The 19,745-nt window shown below is 43.8% G+C and overlaps 1 protein-coding gene across 1 annotated transcript in view; it reads left to right on the top strand.

Moving 5' to 3' along the window:
• creb3l1 (cAMP responsive element binding protein 3-like 1) overlaps positions 1-19,745 on the top strand; it is a 37,811-nt gene that overhangs the window by 11,813 nt on the left and 6,253 nt on the right. The window contains exons 2-8 of the mRNA XM_066700621.1: positions 4,294-4,501; positions 8,375-8,532; positions 10,264-10,342; positions 13,487-13,644; positions 13,873-14,022; positions 14,413-14,471; positions 14,976-15,044. Coding sequence (XP_066556718.1) covers positions 4,294-4,501; positions 8,375-8,532; positions 10,264-10,342; positions 13,487-13,644; positions 13,873-14,022; positions 14,413-14,471; positions 14,976-15,044 — 881 coding nt within the window. The remainder of the gene's footprint in view (positions 1-4,293; positions 4,502-8,374; positions 8,533-10,263; positions 10,343-13,486; positions 13,645-13,872; positions 14,023-14,412; positions 14,472-14,975; positions 15,045-19,745) is intronic.

The raw sequence follows: 19,745 nt of genomic DNA, 5'->3' as shown, positions 1-19,745 counted from the left end.
CTTCGGCACCAGCAGTTTCTCCTCCTCAAACGCAAACGACATTGCCCCCTCCCTGCGCCGCAGACAGCCGTCTGACACCATCTGGGGAACCTGCGCCGCGCGTCTCGGCTGCGCTAATAACAGCTGGGCCCGTCTCTCCGGGAGGCCATCCCGTTTTCCACATCTATCAAGTGGGGAAGGTGTGGAATACCATAGGCCCGTAATTGCCCTACCTGTTGCGTACAGATCTGTGTCTGCAGATAATATCGGAACAGTCAAGGAAAGCCAGCGTATCAATCTATAATTAAAGACTAAAGGCTCCAAACACAGGGCTTCCCCTGCCGCTCGCTTTGTAGACTGTTATAATCATTGTGTCTCATCATCTTTGTCCAAATTTCCTAAGTAACTTGTGCATTATGTGTCATTAAACCTTCTGCATGGACACGCCTGCTCTTACTTTCTCTCTGGTTCATGTCTGGGATATTTCTCCTGTAAAAAAAAATGTAAAAAATGTGTTAAAAAACAAACAAACATATATATATATATATATATATATATATATTAAAATCTCACTTTGGCAGTTTTCCACTACCTCACAGCCACGATCAATGTCTGTGCCAGCAATGTCTTGATAATTAGGTTCTTTTTATACACCACCACCTCTGTCATGTACTTTTTGTGCATTGGCTCATACTGAAAACAGATTTCTATTTCCAAGTCATTAATCAGGATATGATCAGTAAAATGAGGCAAAGCTGACAGGACTCACAGTGTTGTGTTTGGGGACATGTTTCCAGGAAATTAAAGATTTGTTTGTATTAGGCAACACCCCAAAATCTTGTTTGCACTTTAAGTTGGATGAATCTATGTTTACATCTCTCGATGGTCAGATCCAGGACCTTCAAGGAAGAGTTGTACTCATTTCAAGGAACAGTGACTTTTAAAGCAATCCATCCTCTCTGTCGCTGTCATTAGCCCTGTGAGTGAAGAGCCGTAATATGAGATTTCCACTCTCGACTACTGAATACTTGCCCATGTGTGAAAGACTGCAGTATCTACGTCACGCATGTGGTCTTGCTTCAGCGGCACAGCGGCTGTGTCAGCCAGTGTCTGAGAGGCCTATCTGAGCTCAAGCTGCGAAGCTGTGTTTAAATTTCTCAGAGCGACTGAGTGGGTGGACTGGAAAGAAAAGAAGAGTTAATGTCGTCAGTATGTGAAAAGTAGTGGGGGAGCAGTAATCCCCCCTTTAAGCAAGCAGTATATCTCTCCCTACCCCCGCTGGTCATGTTGAAACAGGAGATTAGCCACTGTTGGGTTTTGTGTTTCAGTATGTGTTGTTGTTGTTGCTGAGATAAAACTATAATTCAATATATATACTTTTTTTTTCCCTCCTTTGGTAAAATGTGAGCTATCATTATGCTCTATGGTGTTGTTTGCACTCTGTATAGTGAGATAACAGTGTCACAATCAGCAGATCAGTCTTCTGCGGGTTTCTCTCATGTCCAGAGATGCAAATCTAAGTGGGCTTTTAGCAACATCTCTGCTTTCTCAACTAACCCTATATGCTGTGCAGCAGCATGCCCGTGTTTCTATACTGAGCTCAACCAATTAATTATTTGTCAAGACCAGCTGCTTTGTTACACATTTAACTATTCATTAATCAAATAATTCGATAGCTGCTTGTATCACCTTCCTGTACTGTACTGGGATGGTTTGGAAGTTGGGGGGTATTGCTGGGATTTTGGGAATGATGTGTGTGTTCCTCGATGACAACGATCATTCAGGCAGCTCAGCTCAGAGTATCTGGAACCGAAAACACATCCGCCACCCGGTAAGAATAGGAACCTCTCGGCGCACAATGAAGGGTCTAGGTGTGGCTGTTTGTCTTGCTGCTGTGATTGTGTTATATACTTGTGCGCAAGGATTACCTTTGCAAATGTCATGGGGAATGCGTCAGAAATACAAATACGAGTGTCCAGGAGTGTAAGATTCAATGGAACAGTGATCTTGGCACTGCATCCTTCTTGAAACCTTTAGATTGTGTTTGCTTTTTTGGCTTGGTTTATTTGAGGATCTTAATCAAAGATTTAAACATCGGCGACCAAACTTGACACCAAAGCAAATTGTGTCAATTCATGATTAGCAGGCTATCTTTCGTGGAGTGTTTGTGCTGTTTTTTTTGTCGTTTTTATTTCCTGTTTATTTGCCTTTCACGGAATGCAACCATACACAAATACTATAAAACAAAGGCCAGGGAGAGTGAATGGGAAGCGATGCGATTAAACCGGATCCTCAGGGTTCCTGGAACTCTTTGGTGTAACCTAATATTGAGCAGAGAGGCTGGGTTAAAGATCATCTTGAAAAAGGTTATCTGGTAAAAGTTGTTATTTCTGCTTAATGCGGGTCTAATATAGTCGTGAAGGTTTGAAGCACCTGGAGGGGAGCCTATGTATCACAAGAAGCAGGAACGCCCACTGTGTACACAGTGTAACAGCCCCTGCAGTCCCACACAGCAGTGAGACGCCTCCTCTTTAAACAACAGGATATGGAGCTCTGTAGGTTCCTGCAAAACCTCGCACCCTCCCCTCAATGGCAAACAAAAGCTTCACACCGCCGGGAGAGAGACACCCCTGTGCAAAAGCAAATAGCCTCAGTCGCAGGTTTCAGGCAAACGCTGCAATGGCTGCTGGGTACTGTTTGACGAACCCCTGCTGAAGATTGAATGAAAGGACAATTTTTCCAATGAATTCCCTGCCTCATTTCCAGTCATGGTTAGGGCCGAAAGTACCATAGTCGAAAAGCGCTAATCTGGTTGAGAAATGTAAATGGGGTTACATCAGCTGTAGATTGTCTTTAAAGTTGAATGGAGCAGGTTTTGTGTTACTCTAAGCGCTGTGACATTTGAGACGCTTTCCCGTAAGCCCCACCACTCTGGTGAATATGCATGTAGCTGCTCACACCAGCATCTTGACATGGGCAACACGGAGACAAAAACAGGCCTCTTGACGTCAGTGCTGCATTTGAATTCGATTACCAGCAGATTCGGGAAAGTAAAGTATGCAGTATTCGTGCTCCTGAAGTTCTTTATTAATATTATTAAGCTGCTCTTTGGAGCACGGCTCATTTTCTTCCTGGCACTATCACCAGATTCAATCACAACTTGCACGCCGCCAGGCTGTGGGGTTGTCTCCTGCCCAGGTTCATTCATCTACATCTGCTCACCGACCGGCCAGCCGTTCATTACATCCACAATTAAAGCAATATTGTTAATTTCCTCCAAATGTCAAGAGCGATTAGCATTTAGAAAATTAAGCAATGAGACGCCTTATGCAGTGTGGAAACAGAATCTTAGCGTTATTAATTATTGAGAAGCAGCATGTGGGAAATGTTCTTGACCCTGTAGTGAGAGATGTGAGGGGCTTTGTAATGACTCCTGTTTGGGGTTTTAAAGACCAGTGTTCCTCTAATGAAACACAGCTTGGTTTTAGTGAGGAACCCAACCAGGCAACAGCCATGAGCTCTCCTCACCAGCTGTTCAATGGCACACTCAGCACTGCAGCCCTGGTTTCTTAGGAACAAATGGTGACTGCTTTAAAGGTATTTTATAAGTTACTGGTAACTTCTAATATGATATAAGGGCTGCTCCTATGTCAGGTATTTAAAGAAACCTCGGCTGGTTTCTATCCCCTCTAGAAACATATGAAACATAAGAAAGTTGACAGTCGAGAGGAGGCCATTCGCCCTTGATCCAAGGATCCTATCCAGTCTGTTTTTAAATGTTCACAAATGTTCAGCTTCAACCACATCGCTGGGGAGTTTGTTCAGATTGTGACAACTCTCTGTGTGAAGAAGAAGAAGCCTTTCATGATTTTGAAGACTTGGATCAAGTCCCCACGTAGTCTCCTCTGTTCCAGGGTGAAAAGGTTCAGTTCCTCAGTCTCTCAGTAGGACTTTCCCTTCAGACCTGGAATAAGTCTGGTTGCTCTCCTCTGAACTGTCTCTAGAGCAGCGATATCTTTCTTGAAGTGTGGAGCCCAGAACTGTCCACAGTATCCAGATGAGCTCTAACTAGTGCATTGTACAGTCTGAACATCACTGCCCTTGTTCTCAATTCTACACTTTTGACAATGAATTTGAGTCCACTAATGTTGCAGATCAGTATGTGATTTTGAGGGACTGCATATGTGATGGTTTTGATAAAAGGGGGGGCCGGGGGGAGTGTGCTAACACTATAACCAGGTTCAACCCCCCCCAGGTGACTTCACACCCGTCATTCATGTTCTCATGCCCCTTTGTCTCTTTCTCATTCCTCAGCACTTCTCTGAGAACATGGAGGACTTTTCCAACGAGCTGTTCAGCAGCTTCTTCGACGAGCACCTGCTGGCCGAGAAGAATCCCCTGCTGGACATGGAGCTGGACCCCCCCACCCCGGACATCCAGGCCGAGCACAGCTACTCCCTGAGCGGGGACTCAGCCCCCCAGAGCCCCTCCACTCCCATCAAGATGGATGAGGGAGGACAAGGTCAGCCCTCCTTTTCCACAGTTCCCCAAATCAAATTTTGTATTGTTCGGGGGTGCTCTTATGTGGAGAAACGACACAGTTGTTCACCTTCTTACTATGAACGGCTCTCTGTGGAACGATGTTCACATCAACCTGGAGACCAAAACTTTGAACCACCTGTCATTTTAAGACTTGAACCCCTTCATGGTGTAATTGAGTGTATGAAGCCAATGTAGACTCATAATGAGAAAAGATGTGATGGGGTACAAGGTCAAGTTTTTGTATTTGGGATAAGCCATTGTAGAAATAATAGAACTTCTTAATCGTGGGCTTACGGCTTCTTATTCCTTGCCTATCCACTTATTTGCTAAACAGCAGCTGGAGAGAAAAAAAACTAGACAGCTACTTTGAAATGAGATAAAATAAAGCTTTTTCAGGCACTTTTTTGTGTCAGATAAAGACCTAAGAGTGTGTCTTTGATGTGGTTGCGTGCTCCAGGTGAGCGGGCATCGATACGGCCGTGTTTAAAGCCCTCTCTGTCCTCCTCTCCCTGCCTGCCCTTTCTCCCGCAGCCCCTGTGCAGCGCAGGGAACCCAGCTGAAAAGCCGCAATGACTGGAGACATTTTCCTGCCCCCTTTCCAAGACCCGCCTCCTTCTAAGGCATAAAGTCAGGGAATTCCAGGCACGGCTCCAACACACACACACACACACACACACACACACACACACACACACACTCACTCACTCTCTCTCACACACTCTCACACACTCTCTCTCACTCGCACGGGCTGCAAACTGATGGCCATGTGCTCCCCCGGCACAGTTACAACAGCAAATCGTTTTTTTCCGCTTGCTCCTTTTAACAATTAAGAGAAAACCTGACAATCAATGTGCATGTGTGCCTTTTCAGTGAAATTAAAGTAAATACAAGTAATTGAGAGAGAGAGAGAGAGAGAGAGAGAGAGAGAGAAGAAAGGGTAGAGAGAGAGAGACACAGTCTTGGCTCTTCGAAAGGTTGCGTCATGCCGAATGAGAGCTGTGACTTTGCTCCAGACCCAGGGCAGATGCAGTCACTGCCCTGAACTCAGACACTTCATTAAAACCATATTATTTTGCACCATATAATTTTTTTATAGTATTTTATTTATGTAAGGTTTTACAAAAGAGAATAAAGCAGCCCTCCAATTAAATCATGCTACTTAAAATTAAGCCTTTTGAGAGAATAGTTTTTTGTGTCTTTTTTAAAAAATACGGTTCCAATGTTAACGCTGATAAAACTGTGGAATGAGCGAGGTTTATTTACTTAGATTTAAGTCAATCCTGAAATCCTGATTTATATATTAAGCAACGTGGAATTACGCCCCTGAGAGATGCAACATGTCTTCCAATATACTATATGATATTATATATATTAAATCTACTCTAGATCGCATTCCGTTCTGTTTCTGCCCCCAACATCTCCGTATCTGAAGCTGAGTGTCTTTAACGTGGAAATCCAGCTGAAGTCCTTCCCCTTGCAGCCCTGAACGTCCTCATCACCAAGGATCATTAGTGAAATTGCCAGGCTGGTAAAACCAGAGGCGTCTGCTTTACGACTCTTAGGTTCTTAGGTTTCATTGGGAGGGAGCCGACCAGCAGGCCCCCCACCCCGGCTGTGCGGGCTAATGAGCCCCTCTGACTGGGAACCCCTCTGACTCGCTCGCTCTCAAATGGGCTACACAAATAAAAACTCCACTTCAAAGCGAGTTGGTGGGGAGCGTTGCGGGTCGCACCACATCAGGGCAGGATACCAGGGCCTTGTGTCCTGGTCTGGAGTTTGTAACGTCAAGCTCGGGCACCTTTGAGTAGGAACTGAGCTTATCTTTCCCTCCGTGGACAAGAAATATTACCAGACAGATTCTTTACCTTCTCGAATTCTGAATTCACAAGCACAAACTGCAACACATTTGACGCGTCATTTTGTGTAGCTCGAGCAGTCGATTTTCTCCTCAGAGCACCAGCTAGACCCTGCAGTCCAGAGATGGCCGGTCTGAACCCAGGCTAGGGATGGATGGATCCCTGCAGTTAAGAACATAAGAACATAAGACAGTGTCCAATCGAGAGGAGGCCATTCGCCCCATCGTGCTCGTTTGGTGTCCATTAATAACTAAGTGATCAAGGATCCTATCCAGTCTGTTTTTGAATGTTCCCAAAGGTCGATGCTCTTCATAATTTTGAAGACTTGAATCAAGTCCCCACACAGTCTCCTCTGTTCCAGGGTGAAAAGGTTCAGTTCCTCAGTCTCTCAGTAGGACATTCCCTTCAGACCTGGAATAAGTTGGCCAAGCATCGCCCACAGGGAGAGGTTTCAAAGCGGACCGGGGTTTTTGTTTTAGTTGCCACCTCCCCCTGTCAGGTATTCTAGTATGGATAGATTTGTTGAGCTGTATTTAGCAAAAGTACATTCGGCAACCATTTCATTTCCAGACAGAACTACAACACCCACTTACTCACTGAATTCAGACGGCTTATATGATTAAGTATAAGCGTTTCATCTACAAAAAGTGGCGATTCTGGTTTTGTTTTCAGCCTTTATTTATTTTTGGGGGCCGGCATGATAAAGGGCCATTTTGTGTCACTTTCCCAAGATTATTGAGCTCATTCTGGTTCTTATGTATTGACCTTCTGATTCAGACGAGCGTTTATTGAGCTGTAATCCGGTTCCCATGGGAACGCCGGCATCGATGCTGGGTCTTTGTCTGCTGGTGGAAAAGCTTCATTAACCTGCAGGGGAAAAAACTCAGGAGAGAACTAGCCAAGGTCTGAAAACATTGACAATGGTTGAATGGTGGAACTTTATGAAAATAGCTTGTGACACGTTTCAAATAAAGAAAGCAGCTAATATGCCACTGTATTGCCTGAATTATTTTCTCGGGTCTTTATTGTCCTCCAGAAACATCAGCTGTCACCTTTTAAATGTATTGTGGCTTTGAATCATATATATAATCACAGGAATAAGGTCAGGGTTACCTGGCAGCTCAACAGGAGCTACTGTAGGAATATTCTTGGTATAAAGTCCTCACAGCCTCAGCCCCTGATCCTTTTGAGCTTTATGGGATGAAACAAGGTCTTTGTTTCACGTATAGAATACAGTCTGTGGACATACCATAAAAACACAGAGTTAAAAGATTTATATATTGTGTGTAATGAACCTCCCATGGTAGTGTTTCCTGCAGCCCCTGCGGGATGTTTATGATGAATTGAAACATGTCTTTCGTTAAAACAGAACTTGAAAGCAAAACCTTTATCTTTTACAAGCCCCTGTAATGTTTTTATTGATCCAATCGTTGTTGCAACCTTTATAAAAAAAAATAGGTAGCAAAAAGAAATTAAAAAAAGGCCACTAACGAGGACCCCCTGATTGGTTTTTGTGTCTTTCTTTTTCACTTTGAAATTTCAGCAGCAGCACTTTTTTTTTTTACAGACAGGCTATTCCAAAAGGGTTTCAACGGCTTTCATTAACAGAGTGGGGACTTGCTGTTTATGGGGCGTTCGGCCTCTCGCTGGCTTACATTAGGTGATCTGACCTGCTTTGCATTAGCACTCTTATAAAGATGAGCCGTGGGCTCAGGAGGAGTGTGACGCGCCAGCTGGTTCATGACTCAGGCGCTGTCTGAAGACCTGCCCTCGCGTTCACTCCAACACCTGCGGCCGTGCGGAGAGATTCCCTGCTCTGACAGAATACATTTCCCTCTAATGATCGCTTTTACATTTGTGCCAAGCGTGAATCATATGATTTGAAAAGAGGACAAGATATTACCTGCTGGCCGTGCATTTCCATGGCACCTGCGATATTTACATGCCTCTGACTTCACTCACACTCAGTGCTGTCTTTTCTTGGTGTCGTTTTGTAGACTCGGATGGGGGCATGTGGTCCTTCGGCCATGACCTGACTGCCATCCTGGTGAAGCAAGAACCAAACCTCCTGGCTGATCCAGCGCCCTCCCCCCTCATGAGCCCCCAGCCCTTGAACCTGGCACCTCCTCCCAGAGAGAGCCCCCCAGAGGAGACGGTAAGAGAGAGAGAGAACTCGATAGATCACAAGACAGGGAAACTGCTTCCCTGTTAATTGCTTTCATGGAATCAACAATGTATTATGGCATGAAAGCTTTGTTATGCTGTGCCGTAAAAACAACCGATTTTAGACAGTTTTTAAGGGTGAACAATATAAATTATTATACATAAAATAAACTTGAATAGAAGTAGTATCAGTAGTTTCAATAAATTCCTGCACACTATAAAAAAATGTATCCAGAAGTTAGCAGACAATTCTCCAGAGAGCAGTAATTCTGTCATTTCTGAGCGAAGCACGGAGAGACTTTTTTGTTCTCTGGAAGGCTGTGAGGAAAGTTAGTGCTCAAACATGTGCGCTGGTCACACGCTTGTGCGCCACACAGCACTACTCTGACATGCACACAGCGCTGCTCTCGGAAAGAGCGGAGAAACACTGGGATCAGGTTTTGCGGAAAGTGGAATAATCCAAATTTCCTGCACAGCCTTCCAAGCAGTAATCCTCCGCTCGGTGGCAACAAGAAGGTCTCGAAATGTGGATTGGACCCAGGACTAACCAGCACCACCTCCAGGGTTTGGCCAACTCAGGGAATGCCATTGCCAGTACATTTTTACATTCCTCTTTGTTTGAATCCGTATGAAGCCCTTGTCATCTGTTTTCACGTTTGACTGGAGCCAACACAAAGACGGCAAAATGTTGGCTATTAAGTGTATTAAAATTCTAATCTATGGAAGGTTTACAGTTTCAGTTTAGTATGGCCCCTCTCTGAAATGGGTTTAAGAGTAAGTGCAGCTATTTAAGGTCACAAACAGAGAGAACTGCCTTGAATGCTGCTCTCTGAAGTACACAAATATCGTCCAAGAAGCATTTTGAAAAAGTGACTACTTTAACCAGGAAAACGAATGCAAAAAGAATCCCAGTCCAGCAAAGAAGGTCATCCTACAATGTTCTGCTATAAAAGCTGTTGCAGGGGGTAAATGTTTTGGGTCAGGGTGTTTTTTTGGTCAGTAGTTGAGTCTGCACTAGGATATTTGCATGCCTTCCAAGTGATGCATTCTGTGGCCAGTTCCTTGGACTTGGTAACTCTGACTACATTCCTCTGAGACTAATAGAGCAAGTCTCCTCATGTGGCTCTTGAAACATCACTAACCAAAGCCTGCTATCCTCTTGGGTCTCCTCCAAAATACATGTGGCAAGAAGGACAGAGGCTCTTTTAAAATAAATATAAATTGTTTTAAGCAGTTTTCAGCTGTGTTTACTGTCTGAGTCATCCAGCGCGGCCTGTGTTCGAGACAGATCTCCTCCCCCTGTGTTGCAGGCAGATGGGTCGCTCAAGCCTCTTAGACTGTTAGAGGAGGGATTTACTCATCCAGTTTCCAACATCTGGATTCCCTGGATTCCCTGGATGACAGGATTAGAGCAGAGTCCCAACACAAACTGGTAATCCACAGTTAGTTAGAATTACTGATGCTGGGGTGTCCAACACACCGCACAGAGGGGCGCACCGAGTATATTTTGGAGAGGATATATACATTTATAAAATCAAAATTAAGTGTAAGCAAGATAAAACAAGCCACAGTTGGACTTGGAGAGGCACGTACGAGACAGGCACCGCAGGCAGGGGGAGCTGGTCAGCGTGAACGTGACTTATTGCCCCAGACGCTAGCCAGCGCTCAAAACTAGGTGCCCTGTAACTCATCTGCCTGTGGCTTTGTGTTTTGGTCTTCTCAGGCTCCGAAAGACCCGAACGCCCTGCCTGCCATAAAAGCCGAGCCGAAAGAAGTCAACCAGTTCCTCACCGTCCCGTCAGGTGGGTAACGAATTCTGCTGAACTCCCAGCTGTGCCCATGCCCGATTTTGCAAGGTCACGGGCACCAGTTGCAGCATAGTTGTGTAACTCTACACCTACACAATGTTCAAAGGGAAGGTCATCTGAAACAGCGGAGAGTGGAGTCAATATAAAAAAAATGATATAAACTGAAGTGCAACACAGTAGACACAACACAAATAGTTTTAATCAAACAGAAATAACGTTTTTGTATTTCTTGAAAGAACATAAGAACATAAGAGCATAAGAAAGTGTCCAATCGAGAGGAGGCCATTCGCCCCATCGTGCTCGTTTGGTGTCCATTAATAACTAAGTGATCCAAGGATCCTATCCAGTCTGTTTTTGAATGTTCCCAAATTGTCTCTTCAGCCACATCGCTGGGGAGTTTGTTCAGATTGTGACGCCTCTCTGTGTGAAGAAGTGTCTCCTGTTTTCTGTCTTGAATGCCTTGAAGCCCAATTTCCATTTGTGTCCCCGGGTGCGTGTGTCCCTGCTGATCTGGAAAAGCTCCTCTGGTTTGATGTGGTCGATGCCTTTCATGATTTTGAAGACTTGAATCAAGTCCCCACGTAGTCTCCTCTGTTCCAGGGTGAAAAGGTTCAGGTCCTCAGTCTCTCAGTAGGACTTTCCCTTCAGACCTGGAATAAGTCTGGTTGCTCTCCTCTGAACTGCCTCTAGAGCAGCGATATCTTTCTTGAAGTGTGGAGCCCAGAACTGTCCACAGTATCCAGATGAGCTCTAACTAGAGCATTGTACAGTCTGAACATCACTGCCCTTGTGCTCAATTCTACACTATTGACAATATACCCTAACATCCTGTTTGCCTTTTTTGTTGCTTCCCCACATTGTTTGGATGGAGAAAGTGAGGAGTCCACATAGACTCCTAGGTCTTTCTCATGCGTTACTTCATCTAGATCTGTTCCTCCCATAGTATAATTATAGTGGACATTTTTGTTACCTGCATGTAATACCTTGCACTTGTCCACATTGAATTTCATCTGCCAGGTGTCGGTCCACAACTGAATATTATCTAAGTCCCTCTGAATAGCCTGTGCTGCCAAGACTGTATCTGCTGAGCCGCCTATTTTAGCATCATCTGCAAATTTGACAAGTTTGCTAACTATCCCAGAGTCCAGATCATTAATATAAATTAGAAAAAGCAAAGGCCCTAGTACTGATCCCTGTGGAACTCCACTAACAACCTCACTCCAGTTAGAAGCGACTCCTCTACAGCTGCAGTTGCATGTTCAAAAAATTATAATAAATTAGTAAGACATGATCTGCTTTTAAATAAATACTTTAAATACTTATTTCAACCAAGCTTCACAGTCTTTTACATCTGTATATTGACCTAAAAAAAACCTTGTAAAGTCAACAGTTCCAGTTGATTTTATTTCATTGTGGACTGAAGGAACCTAATGTGATTGAGCAAAACCTTTTATGCTTATGACGTGAATGGACGGCGATTTTAGTCATAATAAATTAGATAATCACTTGAGATTAAACCCAGTGGATTAACTGGTTGTCAGTATTACAGCTTCGATTGATGGGTTCATTGATTACATGTGTCACATGTTTATGTCTTAAATGTGATTGGGTTATCTTGATCAAGATCTTTAGAAACCTTGATCTGTCTCTGCTTGAAATATAACAATTACTGCGTATGTACATAAGTGGCTGCATCCTACTGTATTTTTACTTTAGATTTTATTTTCTTTACCCAGTACTTTATAGGATTTTCTGTTTTGTTCACTACCTGCTCAAGTGCACCATTTACCACTACTAGAAAAATACAGAAACAGGCCGCTTTGCCTCAGCACTTAACTCTTATGAGATTCCACTTCAAAACCCTTTTCTCTGTAATTGTTCTGGCCGTGTCCACATCTTCCACTCAAATTGCAGGCTTTTAAATTTAACTTTGTGGTTTGCTGTTCACAGTTACGGAAGAGTGAGAATCTGAAACAGGGCAGAACTATTCATCTCGTACAGAAACGGCATTCTGCGCCGCGTTGTTTCATGCATTTCTTATTTTTAGTGCTTCGCTATTTTTATTCGGAGCACAATTATTAATGGATCATTAGAAGAGCAGAATGTGTTTGCAAATTACTACCTACTACCATGAGTCTCGTGCCAGAGCCACATCAGACAGTCAGGTCCTTCTAATGGCTGCTTGCAGTGAGACTGTGAGGCTGAATCAGTGTTATTTATTATTAGCAGACTTATAGTGTGTGCATCAAGGTATTCAATTATTTCTTCATTTTCAGTTGGTGGAGTGATTTGTCTGATTATTTAGGACCACAATCGAGACTCCGGCCCGTTAAACATTTGGTCAGTTGCAATAACAAACAATTGTATTCTTTGATACAGATTAATTATGTTATCAATCAATGTAATTGTTGGATTAACTGATTTAACAATAATTATACACATATCTCTGGCGATTTTTCTTGCATTCGTTGTATAAATATGGATTGACATGCAGTGAATCTGTTTTTGTACAACTTGATTTCTGCTTCGTGCGTCTGTGTGTTTGTGAGTTGGTTTCTTCTGAGCCACACGTCTAATATGAGCAAGTTCTGAGTGAACCTGCTGGCCTTTAACAGACATCCTGCCAAAGTAATCCAGGCGAGGGTGTCCCTCTCTGGCACGTGCTGCGAGGTCAGCTGGGAGGCGTCTCGGCCGAGCAAGGATGGGGTCTTCCTCCTCTGTGAATATCTTCACTGTTTCCAAGTGACTTCCAGTAAGCCGTCGGCTACATTTAATTATATTATGTTCGCAGCAGCTGTGGCGGTTAAACGCTCAACCTAAAAAAGTGGAAGCTGCTAATAAAAAAAAATCTGATTACAGGGTTGCCTCTGTGTCAAAGCCCTCCCTGCGCTGTCTATCTTTTCCAGTTATAACAAAATTAAGCCTCAGTTGGGCCTGTTTTGGAGCTGCGCCAGTCTAAATGCATGGCCTATTCCGGTTGAGTTATTTATTTAGTTTGAGAAGAAAGAAAGAAAACATCAAGGGGGTTAAAGTGATGCAGTCACCAATCGCTCATCCTCCCCTGCTCTCCCTGTGCAGGTCGATCTCTCTCTCTTTCCACTTTTATTAACCCTTGATCTCTCTCTCCTCTCCTGACAGAAGAGCAATTGCAGTTGCCCCCAACCCCTCCGAGCAGCCACGGCAGCGACAGTGATGGCTCCCAGAGTCCGCGCTCGCTGCCCCCCTCCAGCCCGGCGCGCCTGCAGCCCCGCACCTCTGCCGCCATCTCGTCCTCGCCGCTCCTCACCGCGCCGCATGTAAGTCCCAGCCTCAGACCGCGCCGAGGGCCCCTCGTCTCTCAGGAGAGATAAATACATGCATTCGAACAAAATGGCTTTTATTTATTTATCTATGAAAACCTTGACTTAGGTTGTTTGCTGCGGCAATTAAAAGATGCCCTTCAGCACCGATGTTTATTAAAGACCATGCATGTGTGTCTGTGGGTTCACTGGTTTCTGACGCTGGTCCCTGACTTTGTCCCACAGAAGCTGCAGGGCACCTCCGGACCCCTGATGCTGACAGAGGAGGAGAAGCGAACCCTGATTGCGGAGGGCTACCCCGTGCCCAACAAGCTGCCCCTCACCAAGGCAGAGGAGAAGGCGTTGAAGAGAGTCAGGAGGAAGATCAAGAACAAGGTACCAGAACAACTGCATCTGTTGAGATGGGCACATCTGTGCAGCCCTAGTTTCTCTCATGGGTGGATGAAGATACAGATGATGGGTTTCTCTCACTGAAAATGGTTGTTTAACTTGAGCTTTTGGTTTTTAAAACAAACACGCGCGTCTTAAAATAAATATCCCTCGACTGGAGGCGATCGATACCGTTATGTTATTGAGTACCTCGATTGATTTTGCGTCTGACTTCCAAACAAATACCACACTCTGCTAAACTCCCTTTCTGTGATAAAGACTGAACTGGTCGAGGAGTTGTTTCTCACTCTTCAATGGACGTCAAAAAAAAAAAGTGATGCCTTTTTATTATATTCATATCTGAAGGCTATCTTTTCATTTCTCCTTCTTAATTAGATTTCTGCTCAGGAGAGCCGGCGGAAGAAGAAGGAATATGTGGAGTGTCTGGAGAAGAAGTAAGCTTTCGTTTTGTTGTTTTAAATGGCGAAAACGAGCATCTCTTACATATGTGTAATCATCATGACAGAAATAACACCCTGAGGCATCAGAAATAATTACATTATCGTCTTCCTCCTTTCAAGAGTTTCATCCTCTTTCAATTATAGAAAGAAAGAAAAAATGCCACAGACAGATAAAATCATGGACTTTTCTTATAGTCTTTTCTTCCTGAGCCCACCCAAACGCAGCCATGCTTACCTGACAATACGGCAGCGAGTTGCCAAGATATCTAGCGATTGCCCTTCCAAGTGGCTACATGCTGTGACTACCACATTGAATTCATTCACACAAATATATGCATCCTAGCTTTAGAATGAGATTAAGATATACTGCGCAAGAATGCAAGACCAGTTCATAATTTAATGTTTTTAACAACAATGTAACAGGATTAAAAGGATTAAAAAAGACACACTCTGTGCTGTAAGTCTGCAATAACTTGTGCGTTTGTTTCCCTTACCCAGGGTGGAAACGTACACCTCCGAAAACAACGAACTGTGGAAGAAAGTGGAGACCCTGGAGAGTGCGAACAGGTGAGTGTCTAGGGGAGGAGGGTCCGGGAGTCCGGGGGGATGGGGGCAGCCCTGAGGACTATAGGAGAGTGAATTAATGAATTAAAGAGCTTCCCATTCATCTTCTGGCCTCTCTGCTCTGGAGAGACGCAGCACGGTTTAATGAGACACAAAGTGTGTCGCTGTCATCGCTTAGCCTAGGTCACGTTACTGCTCGCTTCCCCCCGATAAAGAGGGATCGTCGCGATGCTTTCTGACCTCTCCTGCGCCGCTTCATCATCATAAAAAGAATGCATTTAACAGACCATTAGCCTCCTACGTGCTGCCTGTCTTTGGGTTGGCTGGTTTCCTGACGCTGATTATGTTAAGGCAACTGGCAACTCAGTGTATTCATTACAACTGAGGGACTGTAACCAAAGATGACACATATTGCAGTAAACAGAATTGGAAGTCTTATTGCGCCACAGTTATTTAATTAAATGATTATTATCAGTGCTTCTCTTAATCTGCAGAATCAATACGTTTAAGCAGTGGAAATAATATATGACTTCATCTATGAACTGTTTGTAAGTGTCCCTGCGAGTTAGGCAAGATATTAAGAGGCTGTAGGGATGTCATATTGTTCTTTGCCAATATGTGGGTGTTGTTATTTTTCTGTTGTTGCCCCTTTTCTGTACAACTTTCACATATGAAATCAGTTCGAATAAGCCAGGAGCTGACTTCAGCTTGAAAAATACCCCAGTGTTGAAAACTACATTCCAGTTCAGTCCAGAGTTAGTTTCAAGACTATGAGCTGCAACAGGATGCCTGAGCCCAAATTCAACTTGAGAAGGGATAATATATATATATATATATATATATATTCTCAAATGTACATATTCTATACATTTTCAAATTTTCTCAGTTTACAATCAAAATGGTTGTAAATTGGAAATTATGCGTTTCACACGTTCTTCTCCTGTCTCCCATCCCTTTGTGAGTCTGGCTGAGATACTCCAAGGTATTAGCATGTTTTGTCTGTGTTTATTCCATGCTGCCAAGATTGTCCGTACGATCACAGAGACAGGAAATGGGCAAGGGCTGGGGACATTCAATGGGGGGAACCAAAGAACACAGGACCTCGCTGAGATGGTCCGTAGTCTCAACAGAAAACTGAAACAAAGAGGATTATCCAGCTGCACACAGGGAACCACAGTTACATTTTGGCAACACTTTCTATTTTTGAATATGAGTCACCTTGGGTGAATTAATAATAATAATAATAATAATAATAATAATAATAATAATAATAATAATAATAATAATAATAATAATCAGCCTTGCCATGACTACTCTTCCTCTGCTTGGCAACGTGTTTCTACCTGAGACACAACTTCAATCGAAACACTTGTCCACGCGCCTCGTTCACGCCCTGACTGAAGCCTTCAGAGACCGTCCTGTAATGTTGGGAAGGAGTCAAAACTGGTGTGATAGAGTTTAGGTTTCCCAGCCGTAGCTACTATACGTCTTATTTGCCTTCGACGGAAATGAACCAGAGCCACACCACGTGCCAAAACCCATTCCAGGGCTGAAATTCTGATGAATGCTACATAGCAGGGTGACAATAGCAATCTGTTTAAATGCGTCTTGTTTCCTTTCGGCACAAAGAATAACAATCCCAGATGAAATCACCCAAATCATAGCTTTATTATTACAGGAATTCCCAGACATTGCACTATTTAGAGTCAGCTTAGTTTGGCAGCATGAAGTACAGAACTGGCCATTGAGTGGATTTACGTTGGCTGGGGTTTTGTGATATTCTCCGTACGGGGGACAGACCGGGCCGCTGGGCACCCAAAGCAGTCACAGATACCGTTCACCTCGTGTTGAGGAGAAAGACCGGGCGCCCTTCGGTGGATCGAGGATTTCCTGACAATGTGGCGAAGATGTTCCTCTGGAAAAACATGTTTATAAAACCTCAGAGGAGACATAATACTTATTTCTAGCTTTTAATTACTGATAGACGTTCTGGAACACGTGCGGATAACTTATGGAGTGTGGTTGGTTTGTTGTATAATTATAGCTGAAGAAACGGGATCACATCAAACCTCCAATGTTGAAATTCTCTTAAAAAAAGCCACTGTGGAAAATCTATTTATTTTCTCAGACTTGGTTTCTCTTAATGAAAAAATAAAATAAAAAAAATGTACACGAACCCTCATCGTACAGCACAGAGTTAAGAGACACTGTCCAAAAAGAAAACTAGGTCTGGGTCAGAGACAAGGGCTCCGATTACGGTATAATACCTGGGGGAAGCGATTCGGTATAATGCTTTGTGATTTCACAGAAGAAAGCCTTCAGTCCAGTGCTTTGGGACTTTCCTCTGCTTTTGTTTGAGTATTAAATTCGATTAGCGCATGACTCAAAGTACATATATTAAAAAGAAAAAGTTAAATAAATAAAAATCTGACTGATCATGAGGAATCGCTTAACTTGTCCTTCCAGACAGACCATTTGGTGCATAATTTTTGCTCCGGTTTAGACAGGGTGCCCAAAAGAACAAAAAAAGAAAAGTACAACTAAAACAAAAGATTGAGTGATTTCCCCCCCCCCCACCCGCGCCTGGCACACTGAGCGCCAGCAGACACGACCACTGAACCACGTTTTAATTGTTCTCTTATTACTGTAATAGTCACCTTCAGAAGCTGGGGAGTATTGAAGTGATTTATGCGTCCACAATTGGAAGCACACACCCACCGGCATTCAATTAAAATGAAACGGTGCTCTGCGAATTCCCCACGTTAGACGTCGCCCTCCCCCGCTCCCTCCAACCTCAGGATTGCAGAGAGGAGGCTGTAAAGTGTGATGCAGTCAGGATGAAGCCCCTTATCTCCTTGCGGACTCCCGGAGAGTTCACTGGCAGTATCAGCGTCTGCTTTCCTTCCCATCGGTGATATCTAGGACCTAAACAGAGAGTGAGGTCATTTTCCACACGAGGGGGTTGGTATGAGATGGGTCGGGGTGTTAAGAACAGCTGGTCAGTCCTGTTGGGCACTCCCAGAGAAAGACGCTATAAAACGGGCGCCCCCTTTTCGGTTGCTGTTTAACTCTACTGGCGGTGGGCCACTGTAAGTTTGCATCAGCTGTCTTTCAGTTTGAAGTCTCTGGCATGTGTCTGTAATGTGACTGAGTGATTTAGCATTGCACACGACAGACAATGTGGTGCCGCACTTTCACAGCATACTGTTGTGTGTCTGTGCGGCTCAGCTGTCTATTTCACACAGCCTGGAAGAGCCTCCCGTCTGGCGAGAAAGACTGGAGCCCGAGTGAGACGGATTCTGTGATTTCTGAACCGATGGCTCCCTCTACTGGCGGACTTGTATTAAAGGACACTGCACAGATATCCAGTTACAGCAATTCAACAGCAGGCTGGAGAAATAGTGCTTTGTATTGTATTGTAGTTATTTGGCTTTATTTCAGTGACTGGCTACTTTAGTTTTATTCATAATGGTGAATCATGGAATCTTTTAAATATCTTCTTTTAATTATCTCTAATATTGAGCACTGTGCAACTTGTAGTGAAAGGCGCTATACTAAATAATCATGACATTGATTTATATTTTCTATTATATAATTGGTTACATGTATGTAATATATATGCCTATACAGTGATTATATGTATATGGACATGCATACAGTGTTATATATATGTAAATCTGAATGTTAGTCTAATTTTAATGTTGTTTCTGTATCTGTGATGCTGGTTTATGACACATGCTGGTCAGAGTAATTGCCCTGGCCAGTGGATGGACCCCATCCTTGCTCTTCCTCACAGTGTTCCTCTCAGTTTCCTCTGATGTGTCGGTTACATAAACACACCGTGAGTGAGCAGCGATGCCGTGGGAGTTTACATTGCCAGCGGTGTGCTGCAGTATCTATAACAATGCATCGTTTACTTATAAAACAACCACACACACACACACAAATAAAATAATAAAGTTGGGCTTATATAATTTAGTTTGCACTGGATAATTCCCAAATGTCTTGTTCTTTATATACCCTGGCAGCAAATCAGAAACTTTTCAAAAGTTAATTTCAAAGAAAGAATCATTCAGACTGCAACATCCAGGTGTGTGAGTGCTCTGAGTGTTCGGGCTGGCATTGGCCCGGATACCGACACCGTGTCTTTCTGTCTTGCTCTCTGTGTATTTTCCTGTCCTAATTTCCCCCGGTTCATGATTGCAATACGAGGTGCTCTTCTGCATGTCCTTTCGCAGTCGGTGTTAGATTGGCGCCGCCGTGACCTTGTTTCTGTCTGGGGCAGCGGTGATGGAGAGGGCAGTGATCGATGGGGTTGATGGGGACACCGCACCGGGGCAAACAGTCCTCACACACCTGTAATTGAGTCACACTCTGCTGGGGTATCATCAGACCCGAAACGCAAATACAGCCAGAGCACCGATCGGGCTTTCTTCTTCCACAGGACGGCCGAGGAGAGCGAATTTACATTTTAAATACATTTGGATTTCTTCTGAAGGCCAATTACTCTATTACAGAATATAGTTTAATTCCTACTCTGCGTTCTAAATGTTTCAAATTCTTTACATACTGGGCAATTAGCACATTGTCTCTTCACATCCCCGGGGCTAAGTGCGTGTGTTTGTCATTGCACAGGCTCCGGGGGCCCACATGTTGAATAATTACAGGGAAGCCGTCTGGGATTTCATCAAATAACAGTTTGTT

The sequence above is a fragment of the Amia ocellicauda genome, chromosome 4 (assembly GCF_036373705.1).
Source record: "Amia ocellicauda isolate fAmiCal2 chromosome 4, fAmiCal2.hap1, whole genome shotgun sequence".
NCBI classification, from domain to species: Eukaryota; Metazoa; Chordata; class Actinopteri; order Amiiformes; family Amiidae; genus Amia; species Amia ocellicauda.
The sequence above is the reverse complement of the archived record's forward strand: the minus strand, read 5'-3'. Positions and strand labels throughout refer to the sequence as shown.